Raw genomic sequence first — 12,749 nt, forward strand, 5'->3', positions numbered from 1 at the left:
GACTTCATTTTAAGTAAATTTTCATACTAAATAAAACAATTGAAACTTGTTGAGTGTATTTTGGTCCTGGTGGGGTCAAAACACAAAAACAAGAATGGATGACGATAACTTATTCTTTGATGTCAGCATACCGGGCTTTAAAACCTTCTTCAACGAACCAAATACGGTAGAAATTACAATCCTCCATGCCGATAGCTGATCACAATAACAAATGCCGAGTTTCTAACTCAATTTGCCAAAATAATAGGCTGCCTGGAGTTCAAAATGGTCTACAACTATGGAGAAGTGAATGTCTGGTATGCCACACTGGGTTCAAGGAAAATTTACGAGAGTCTTATGCTCACTGAATTCTACGAGCCAAAGACACTAACAAATGAAACGACTCGGAGGTTAATTAGTAAGCGTCACTCATGTCAAAAAAATAAAAATGATTGTGTTAAAGGTACACTGAGATGCGTTCCCCCTCACATTAGTAAGGCTGAACTGGAAACAGCCCTTCGGGGCCTATGTGAAGAGGGGACCAGCCCAAACATCAAGACTGAGGACCGAGGGAACAACTATACATTCATATTTAAGCCCAAAATGGACAAAGAAAAAATACCTCACTTTATAAGATTTAAAGACGCTGAAGGGGCGGCACAGGTGACAGTGATCCACCTCTCAGAGAGAAGGATGTTGTGCCCCAACTGTAAAACAGATAGGCACTATCCCACCATGTGTAACCAACTTTACGTCCGGTTCATGGACGGGATCCAAAAGAAAGACGGGAGGTATAATGTAATAAAGCCATGGGAGGAACAAGAAAAGGCAGCCCAAAGACAACGACTACAAAACGACAATCGAATAGTATAACTATAGGACTATCCCAATCCACTTTAGAAGCTGTTAACTTTTTCTTTCTTTATCGACATCAGCTGTTCAGGATGTGTCTGTCATTAACCAAGCAGGCATCAACACGGCAAACTCCGACTAACTGGCTTAAGTATTGGTTTAAGTACGGTGTATCGGTCGCTTCTGTCCTTCGGTTCTCACCGGGCTTATCTTCCAACCCACTGAACGCAGGGTAAACTCGTACCCCACCGTCCTGTACCCGACTCAACAGTAGGAAGCTAATAACTAAAAAACTACGTTACTCAGGTTAAAATAATGATTACTGACAGATAGGGACATGCATTCTGAATAAAATAACATACTCCATTTAACGATATTGGAAAAAGTTGGCACTTGGGAATTGGTAAGCATTACACGGCTGTGGGACTGGGCTTGGTGCCCAAGCGGCTGTCAGCTGTCCGAATACTCTCTACTCCCACCTATTCTCATTCGCTGATTAGAGTTTTTATGTTTAAAGTTCTGATTCTTTACAGTATAATATTTGTTATGGGTTTTGAAAATAAAATAATACAATAATTTCTAATACTTATGCATGGAACTCGAGGGCCGCCACTTAAAATCAACAGATCTGCATGCGACCCCTGGCTTATATGAACGTATTACTGTTTTTTTTTTTTTTTTTTTTTTTTTTTTTTTTTATGTCAAAGTAATTTAATCAAATTTTCAGGTACTAATTGATGTTAAAACAATTTAAATACATTGCTTGTCTTATAAAAATGTATACATTAAAGTCACTGTTTTCAAGTTTTAAAACCTGAGAGAGTTTAAATGCATATTAGCGTGACTTCTAATTTTGTTAATATTTTCTAAAATTTTGATTTAATTTGCTTGATGATTTCTTCTATGACTACTTTTATTTTTAAATATACATTTATAAAATTGACTAAAACCGAAAGTTTAGTAGTTTGCTTTGCCTTGCCTCCCTTGTAATTTTTCCCATATAAGATATGTATTTAAGTTTTTAAAAAAAAACACATTTTGTTCCAGATAGTATCTTTACTGATTTAGAACTCTAACCAATACAGTATGAAATATTAATTGTAATGGTATAACTGTAAAATATATGTATAACGTTTAAATAGTGTTATCATTATTATTTTTTAAAAACTTTAACACCGCAACGCTTAAGAAGGAGTTTGTCGCAAAATACATTTTGGTAAAACGACTTTGTACCCGGGCTCCGAGAAGGGTTGCTACGTCTCTGAGGGGGTGTTCAGATAGTGTGACGTCACCAATTTGCATTATAAAAAAAAACAATTTTAGCCGTTATTTCGGGTTTTAAAAAAAACATTGTTTTAATAAATTCTAAAAAGATATCTGAAAAAGATCGCTGTTTTAAGGAAAATTCAACAGCAATGTTAAAGGGTTGGGTTTGTAGGCTGATGTGTAACGTCATTTTAGGGGGAGGGGGGCTTGGCTTTTTGTAACGAAGTGTGACTAAGGGCATGGGGGAAGTAAACATTGTTTTAAAAGCGTGACGTCATTTATGGATGTCCCCCTTAGAAAGTTTTCCGTGCTTTTGTGGGAGTTCTCTGCATGGTTTATTTTATTTGGTAGGGGAGGGGGGGGGGAGGTGTATGGACTTTCCTGAAACCCTGCTCATATAAACCTATAATCTACCACAGTCTTTTTTAATTTATTTATTGTATTTACTTTTAAAATTTCAAAGCAAACATCAACTTACAATGTTTCAAAGTTTTAAGAAAGAAGAGAACAAGAAAAAGTAAGAAATAGTGTAATCAATAATGTAGTTTAAATCGAGAACAAGTACAGTATGTAGAATATATGTGTGACGCACAATATTTAGTAACAAACGTCAAAGATCTAAACTCTAGACTGTAAAAGTTGAAATTCAATAACCTGAAGTTTTTGCTTTGAATGAAGTAGGAGAGTGAAACTAAAATGGCTCTGTATGCATTTCTCATCCATCAAAAAAAAAATAGACTACATTACGTTTAACATTTAGTATCTTTGTATTCCAGTATTGTCGAATTTTATTTATCTACAGCTACAGATTATTGATGTTTTAGACATATAAAACAATCTCTATATACCGACATTGGTTGTATTTATAAGAACAATGTAATTATTGTGAGCTGGACACTATCCTGACTGTCAATATGACTTGTAAAGGAATATATTTGCAAGCATCAGGGACTTTATCGAAAACGTTAGGAATAGTCTCATATGCGCCTATATATGAATAAACTGTAATATTATTTTGCTCTTGGAACTTTGGAGTCGAAGTAAAATACAACTAACAAACACCGGAGAGATTCAATATGATGGCGGATATCAATTTATTCTTACGGGACGAGTAGGACAGGAAAACAGTGATTTTTATTTATTTATTTATTTTTTTTTTGTTAAGGGGATCATACGTATTGTTAATTAAATACGTTACAAAAAAATATCATAAATGTCAATACATTCTTAAATGTAATGTAAGACACATGGTCATAAAGAGCAAGTCACCTATAATGTCGAGCAATCAGACTTGTATTGCATTTGTACTGAATGTATCCCACTAAAGGAAAATGTACATGCATAAGACACATTAAAAAAAAATGTAGCAATTTCAATGTGCAAAAATAACAGATTTTACAGCATCGATTGTATTACTTTTAAGGTTCCAAATTTAAAGTAATTATAATTATCGAAATAAAGTTTTTTTTTTAAATAGTTTACATATTATTGGCTGTTTATGCTGCTTATAAACGTATTCTTAGGTGATGAATCTTACATATTATTCTTTTCTATTCTGGTAAATGAAAACTTGAGCTAATGTCTTAAGACATTTTCAAATTGGTCAACATACAAAGAGCTGTGTGTCAATGGTGAACTTTCTGATGTGTTAGGTATAGGCATAGAGAAGGTGGGCGATCTAAACTCGACATTGTTAAAGCTGATTCAACTATCTGGTGTGTTAGGTATAGGATTAGAACAGGTGGGCGATCTAAACTCGACATTGTCAAAGCTGATTCACCAAATTGGTATCATCATCATCTTCCTCGTCGTCATCACCATCATCACCACCATTACCATCATTTTTACCACCCTGGAAGAAACTCTGCTCACTACTATGTAAAACCTACCAATAGGGCTGGTAAGAAGGTCACCAACCAGATCTACGGCTCAATAAAACCTGCATGAGCCATAGAAGTGGTTGGTGACCTACTTACCAGCCCTATACCATGTAAAACATGTCACTACAATAGCGTAGCGAGGGGGGGGGGCATATGTCCCCGGGCGCCGACCTTAGGGGGCGCCAAAATGGGTTGGAAAAATAAATTGAAAGTTTGAGGGGGGTGCAAATCGAAAGTTTGAGAGGGGGGGGGGGGGGGTGGTGCAAATCGAAATCTTGAGGGGGAGGGGTGCAAATCGAAAAGTTTGTCCCCGGGCGCCGGGAAGGGTCGCTACGCCTCTGTGCCACTACCATGTAAAGCCTGCCACTACCCTGTAAAGACTGCAACTAACATGTAAATCCTGTCACTGTCATAAACAGCCGTTACACATCACAATAATACAGATTATAACCGCTCGACAAAATGGAAGGGCGATAGATACATGATTGGCCAATGCCGGCTGTATACAATAAGGGCCCTAACACAGACATACTTTATAAAATTAACACTGCGTTTTTAAACTCTTGTATCAGATATAAGCTAGGCCTGATGTTGACTAAAAGCAATTAAGACACATGTAAGACAAATGCAAAACACATTAAGACACATTTAAGGCACGTTGAAAACGCGCTTCCACATTTCGATTGTAAGATATATTAAACACATACATGATTTAAACGTGTGTTTAAAAAAAAAACAATTGTATTTATGTAATGTTTTATCAAACTCCTAATATATTATGTCAGGAAAATGGCATGTGCTAATACTTTCAGCGCCACTGGCCAAGTACTGGTAGGATTTCAATTCAGTAATGAAATAACAGTAGAAATGACGTGGATTACTAGCGTGATAAATCTAATACTGTATGACTTTCAGTGAAAATATTGCAATATATATATATATATATATATATATATATATATATATATATATATATATACATATATATATATATATATATATATATATATATATATATATATATATATATATATATATATACATATATATATATATATATATAGTACGTGATTAGGCTAGAGTTTTGTAATTTTAATATTGCAATTAAAACAAATGTTTCCGAAAGTTTTAGTCCAAAACATTTCAGGGGCAATAACTTAATAATTGACTTCAAAATATTTTGATATCATTGAATTTTCTTTTTATAAAATAAAACGGGCTAATAATTGCACACAATTAAATTACAAAAATAATATATTACTACTAACAAAAAGATTGTGCCCTGTTCTTATATGTGTCTTAAAATATAAGGTAATAAAATTAATTACGAAAACGGTAGACAAGCGTTATACATTTACCAAAGACAACCAATTCGGTCGGTTGAAAATTTCCTCTAGTAAGTCTTTCAAGATTAATGACTAATAAAGTTTTTTGTTGAAAGGCAAGCTAAAATGACTGTCTCTGGCTCAGCTGCTGAGCTAGCTCAAGGTAATGATGAGCTACCTAATGTGACAAACCAGGAAATAAGCATACAAGTTGCTAATTGCTTAGGTGATAAGCAGGCTCAAATACCAGTACCTGATTCAAGTTTTGTTAAATCTACTGATTATGATGACGTTACTTCATCAGAGAGTGAGGAAATTTTAATTATAAATGAAGATTTAGATTGTAATAAAAGTGATGAAGCTGAAGATAGTGAAAGAGACAAACTTGATGCTCAAGAAACTGATATAGATAATAAAAATAGCCAGGAGTCAATGGATATACAAATACACAGTGAGCCGGATATGACAGCGGAAAGCCCTGAATTAGACATTGTAATTGTTGGTTGTGTTTCTAAAGACGATTCTAAAGCTGGTGACTTATCAGCTAATTCTCAAAACAGTTTTACTGAAATCACACCTAATAATCCCTGCTCTGATGATCCAGAGTTAATTATAACTGAAGAAAACCTAGCTGTCAAAGAAGGGAATAAAAATATTAGCCTGGATACATTTAGCTTCAAAAATATTTTACGGCAATCCTTTACAAATAAGCCAACCGAAGCAACGGAAGGATCAAGTCATGAGGAAATGGAAACAGAAAACAATGATCTCTTTGAAAAGAGTTCAACACATGCTGAAGGTGTTGTTGATATTCAACTAGACAATAATGAATCAACTCAAATTGAGTTAAAACCAGAAAGTATCAGAACACGTGCTTTATCTGAGGATGGCTCTTCTAGTTTCACAAAGAAAGCTAAATCGGAAGATCAGCTTTCAAGTGAAAACAAAAATATTACAGCTGAAGCCAAGGAAACAAAATACCAAGAATCTCCAATTCAACTGTCATGTGAGGCACTACAAACCTTTATTACTGCTCGTGTAAAAGCATTCATAAGAAATCAAAAACAAGTACACATAGAAAAACTAAACAAGAGAACAAGAAATATGCAGACTGCCAGTAACTTGTGGAAAGAAACTGCTAAACATCTTGAGAGATCGGTGATGGAACTTTCTCTTCTTAATCAAAAACTTGAGAAAAGAAAAGCTCATTCGCATACTGTAAAGCAACTTGCTTCGAGGACCATTGGGATACAAGTCAATGAAGATAAAGTTAAAACTGTTACATCTACCGTTAATGGATCTCCAAATAAACAATTAGATACCGTGCAATCAAGTGTTTCTGTATGTTTACCTCCGTCTGTGTTACAGAATCCCCCACAGCAAATTCATTCCTCTATTAGACAACCTCAAACTCAGGGAAAAACGAATACTCTTCGTATGCCAAATCGCAACTCAGCTCCACCCCACCCGCAAGGCATACAAACTTCACCACGGTTTGGAAGACCAAACCAACAATTCTCACCCCGTGCTCCAGCAAACATATCTCCCAGACCACAATCTTCCTCACTAAATAAGTCTGTTCAACAGGCAATCAGAGGTTCTCTTACATCGCCAGCCACCAACAATGTGGTTAACTTGATTGATTTAACTGATGACGATGATGTTTCAAGAAAAGCACTTCGAGCTCCTACACAATCAAATACACAAACCACAAACATTGGTGCTGGTAACAAGACTTATCCAGCAACAAATGGGTTGATTCACAATGTCCCCATGTCAACTGGCACACCTGTTATGTTGAACACTAACAACCAGCTTTTGGCCCAACCTTTAAACAATCAACAGTTTATTACATCTAACAATGGACTTCCAGGAGCATCGTTCCAGCTGCTCCCAATCAACACTAATACAACAGTAAACCGTCCTCCTGTACTTGCTTTATTGCCTGGGGCCAGATCTAGTGGACCAATCAATTCTTCCATTCCAAATGCACAGCTCACATCGCCTAGGGGTGTGTTGTACAATAATTCATCAGCTGCTGCACCTACAAAAACTCATAGTTTGCCACCATCTTGCCATATAAGTAATAAACACCCTGCACCTTTACCCACAAATCAAGATGCTGGTAATGCACCACCAAATGCCAAAAACCGTCCTCCAAAACCTGGTCTTAAGATCTCACGTGTGTCACAAGGAATAGTCTTATCATGGAACATGCCCTCTTTGGTGGAGGTTGAGAAAATTTCCTCCTACCAACTTTTCGCATACCAGGAAACTGAGTCATCAGTTCCCAAGTCTAATCTATGGAAGAAGGTTGGGGATGTGAAAGCTCTCCCACTTCCCATGGCTTGTACTTTGACACAGTTTCAGGAGGGTAACAAATACCATTTTGCAGTTCGTGCTGTGGACCAGTACGGCAGATGTGGCTCTTATAGTGACCCAAGTTCTATTTTTCTTGGACCTAAAACATAAGACTACGAACATAAATTTTCTCTGTGTAATAAGCATTTTCTATTTTTTTTTTCTCTTCTATTTTTGACAACTGGTTTGTATAAGCTACTTTTAAAAAGAAGCCGAGTTCTGGCATTATTTTTTTCATCTTGAATAATGTATTTACTAAATCTTCAGTAATTGTAAATTGGGTTGTTGGCTGAGCAGGATGTTATTGTATATATTAGTTATTTCATTTGTTTACCTCAATGGTTGAAATAATACGATTTGAAATAATGAGAATGTTTTATTATTACTTTCCCAATGGCATATGAGTTTGAGAGTTTTGTGGAGAAAACCAATATTTATTAGTGACAATGTTATATGGTGATTGCATTGGTTGGTTTCTTTTATGAAACTGTTTTTATAATGAGCATCAATATTAAAGACCATATCTTATACTTAAACAAGTGTGTTTAACAGCAACGGTAAAACATTTTGCTTTCGGTGTAGATTTCCTTTAAACTTATTATTGCATCTTTGTTTTGTTGTCAATAACTACTGTAGGCCTACTGTAAGTTATTAAATAATTTCTACATGGTGGATTAGTCATGTGGATTATTTGGTAATCCTAGAGCTTTAACTTAAAGAGGTTTTAAGACTGTGTGACTTAGTTGTGTTTGGCTCTGTCTAGTAATTGTTCTTTTATGACTGGATACTGACAATGACATTGTGTTTGGGCTTAATCAGGCTATTGTTTTGAATAGTTGTATGCTACATCAAAAAAAAAAAAGTTTTTTTTTCTGTCAAATGTAATTTTTATTTTCATATTTTGGGTGCACATTTTAAAGTAATTTGAAATACAATATTTGGACGGACACAGTTTAATTTACTTGTTGTTTTTTTTTTTCAACTGTATCAAACGATACTGTCAGTTATGCAAATACCATTGAAGTTTGAACACAGTCATCAAATAGAAAGTAATTTAAAGTGACAATATTTAATCTAATCCAGACAGACTGACAGACAAACAGACAACCAAACATACACCGTATTTCCGTCTTTATTTAAATTTATAGATACGATATTTGATTTAAAAAATATTGAATTTCTGAATTGTGATAAATGAAAGATAGCCGTAACAATGCACCGAAATAGTTCATTAAATAGTAACCCTTTATTTACGGAACTAGGCATGCTGCCCAGCTTCGCTTAGGCTTTCGAAAACATTGAGAATTTGCATGCTTAATTAATTCGCCCGAGGGTCGGTCTACGACCTCAAGAGTTATGAAGAGGTTTAATCCGTGGACATTTTTTTTCGATTTATAGCTCATATAAGGTACCGGTCAGTCGAGGTCAGTTTTGACCCCCTCATCGTAGACTTTTCGGCCAACCGGCCCCCGTGTTCTGTCGCCCCAAGGCAAGATCCTGCCAAATTTGAAGCGCCTGCGGCGCCGGGAAGTGCCCTATCGGACACCCGACAATCTAGATCTAGATCTAGATTCCTAAAAGAATTTTTTTTTAAGTTTAGCCCGAGCATAATAAAAAAAAATACATTAACCAAGTTGACTTGGTGTGTCTCGAACCCGCACCACCTGCGTGGTTTAATGTACACTAACATCTTCGCTATTTAGGCAGATGACGTCAATAGTTAATGTATAAGCAATAGTGACGTCACAGTTTTATGCGTTCTTTTTCACATATATTAATGCTTTTCCGGTTGCATAAATAATACTGTTTCTCTACATTCGAATACGCCTTTAATTTTTATTTTTCTTCTTTAAATAAAATTGTGGTTATACATTTAAAACATCTAACATATTATTTTCAACAAAAGTCCGTAAAAAATTCTCGATATATCGCTGCCGATTCTGACGTGATGTCCGGCGAAAATTTTTTGCGGACAGAGAAAGAGAGAGAGAGAGAGAGAGAGATGTGCGCACATTGGGCTTTTATATATTAGGATTAGGTTATGAACGATTTTTTTTCTTTAACAATGTATTATAATATTGCTTTTGGCACACATAATTTTTTAATGTCCCAAACATATATTGGTACTTATATGACCGTCAGGTATGTGGGACATTTTTTTGTGACGATGTAACAGATGTAACATTAACATTTACTAAATGAACCTCTACTAGACGGTTTACCTTCCAGTATATCACACGATCCTGACAACGTCTATGTTAGACCCTTGCCAGAGATATGCTGGGCCCGTTAGAGACTTGCGGAACATTCCTTTGATATCTTGGAGACCCATGGTAAATACCTGCTAGATACATATAGCAGTAATACTTAGCACTCTATTGTATAAGTATTAAAGTACCGGCGCAATCAGATATATTTATATAGTAAACTATTCAAAAGTATACAATTCATGTAACATCTTTTAGATATGGATGCATTGTATTATCAAATATCTCAAATACAGTTACATTGTATTAAATGGCCATTTGAATATCTCAAATATGGTTACATTGTCTTATATAGCTATTTAAATGTATTAAATATGCTTACATTGTATTATATGGTCATTTACACGAACCAAATATAGTCACATTGTATCATATGACCATTTAAATATATCAAATATGGTTACATTGTATTATATGCTCATATAAATGTATGTCACATTGTATCTAAACCAGATGATAACGTCAGAGGCGTAGCGAACTATCAACTTTGCTTCACCCATTTCTATAGTTATATATAATGCATTTATCCTCCCCCACCCAGTTGTATAGTTATCTATATTGGCAAAAAGATCGCCCTTTCCCACACAATTAGGTACTGGCGGGGGCGCTTTTTACCAGTCACTGTCCTTTAATGTTTATTTTTGTTTCTGTTGGTGTCAAACAATGGATGTTGAAATCAGTTAAATAAGCCCGTCTTTTTTTCTTAGCTTCGACAGTATGTCATTAAGTAATGCAGCAAAAAAAAAATGGGCTTTAAAAAAGTCCCACAGTTCGCTACGCCCACACCCCCCAAGAAAGTTTGGCGCCTCGGGCGGCCGCCCCACAAGCGCTTCCATAGCTACGACTGTGCCCAACGTGTACACCATTTGATGTAGCGAGAATAAACATGTTCTATTTGTAGTTAATTTTAAATGGCATTAACTATGTGCAATATGTATTTAATACAAGTATCAGGTGGGTCTATGAACATGTTACATTATTATGGCAAATAAACTATACGAATTATTTCCCATTGATTTTAAGTATAAAGTAGAAGAGAGACAACCAAACTTTAATACACATTGACAGTCTTTTCAAAAAGGCGCACTTTAATTAAACCACAAATGTCTAATCTTTTTTTTTAAACTAGAAACATTATGCGTTTGACACTTATATACTTTGTTTTTATTCGTAAAATATTATTTTAATTAAAAATTTTGCATTGGTTTAATTTTTAAACGCTTCGAGATTAATTTACAAATATTTTAAAGACAAGAGAAAACTTCTATTTATCTACGGTCTCTTTAATTCCTTGTTTTTCACTATTATTTTAAACAAATACGAAAAAAAAAATAGAAGAAAAGACTCACCATATCGTATTCACTCGGCAATGCTCTAAACCCAAAGAGAAAGAAACAAATAGATAATTAGATGTTAATGTGATGCTAAATATAAGTCACAATACGGCATTTTAATGTCAGATCAACACATTTGGGGAAGTGTTCAACCAACTCTAGAATGAGAGAAGTATCAACACATTTGGGAAAGTGTTCAACCAACTCTAGAATGAGAGAAGTATCAACACATTTGGGGAAAGTGTTCAACCAGCTCTAGAATGAGAGAAGTATCAACACATTGGGGAAAGTGTTCAACCAATGATGTAAGTTACTTCCCTTAACCTAATTAAAATAACAAAATGGCAAGTGATAAAAACACTTTTTAAATACATATAAATTTTAAATTGTTAACAACTAAATGATTCAACGATGTAATCACGGTATTTACATTGTAGTTGTGTTTAAGTGATTTTGCAGCTTCAAAAGATTTATATTATTCACACAATAGACGACGATTTAAGGTGTATCTATTTATCCTTTCCAAATTTATTTCAGCAAGAGTTATTAGTCCATACCACTTAACCAAGATCCAAGTTTACCACTGTAGATATGATTGGTGTTTTTTGTTGAAGAACTAACGGTTACGTTTACCACTGTAGATATGATTGGTGTCTTTTGTTGAACAACTAACGGCCAAGTTTACAACTGTAGATATGATTGGTGTCTTGAACAACTGACGGTTAAGTTTACCACTGTAGATATGATTGGTGTCTTTTGTTGAACAACTAACGGCCAAGTTTACCACTGTAGATATGATTGGTGTCTTTTGTTGAACAACTGACGGTTAAGTTTACCTCTGTAGATATGATTGGTTGTATTGGCATCAGCTGTGTTTAGATAGTTGTTGGTTGTAAAATCATCAACACATGTTTTTGTACTGGTACCCGCCCTTCCATAGCTACTACTCTGACCTACACATACACCATTTAATTTTAATGTAGCAAGAATAAACATGTTATTTTTCAGTTAACTTAAAAATTGTGTAATATGTATTAAATAAATTGGTCAATTGCTTTACATGTGTATGCAAAATGTGTTTATTTCTATATTCCAAACTTAGTTGTACGAACTGTTTCCCATTAATGTTATGCATAGAGTTAAGAGAGACAACCAAACGTTGATACTAAAAACGGCATTTTCAATGATTACACACTTCACTTAAAAAACACAATTATGATTTATGAAGTAAAACTTAGTAATGTTATTCTTTTGACAAGTCTAACATTATTTATGCATACAACTTTTTTTATTTATTTAAAAAGTGCAATGGTTAAATTTATAAAAGCTATGAGGTTAATTTACAAATGTTTTAGACAATTTCCTTCTCAGTTGCACCATTTTTATTAATTAAATAAAAAATTAAATAAAACAAAGGAAAAATCATCATCTTCACTCTACAATTATCACAACGCCAATAGAAAAACCTGGTAAGTACATGTTACA

The 12,749-nt window shown here is 34.6% G+C and overlaps 1 protein-coding gene across 1 annotated transcript; it reads left to right on the forward strand.

Annotated features, from left to right (window-relative positions):
* Positions 1 to 5,428: 5,428 nt before the first annotated feature.
* Positions 5,429 to 8,479, forward strand: LOC131939168 (uncharacterized). The gene has a single exon (XM_059297363.1). The coding sequence runs from the start codon at positions 5,429 to 5,431 to the stop codon at positions 7,772 to 7,774; it is 2,346 nt and encodes a 781-aa protein (XP_059153346.1). The 3' UTR covers positions 7,775 to 8,479.
* Positions 8,480 to 12,749: the final 4,270 nt, after the last annotated feature.

Source organism: Physella acuta, unplaced genomic scaffold, assembly GCF_028476545.2.
Source record: "Physella acuta isolate Inbredline_101_S28 unplaced genomic scaffold, ASM2847654v3 ptg000265l, whole genome shotgun sequence".
Classification (NCBI taxonomy): Eukaryota; Metazoa; Mollusca; class Gastropoda; family Physidae; genus Physella; species Physella acuta.

Coding starts and splice junctions, on each gene's coding strand:
- LOC131939168 (XM_059297363.1), top strand. CDS start 5,429: ATGACTGTCTCTGGCTCAGCTGCTGAGCTAGCTCAAGGTAATGATGAG.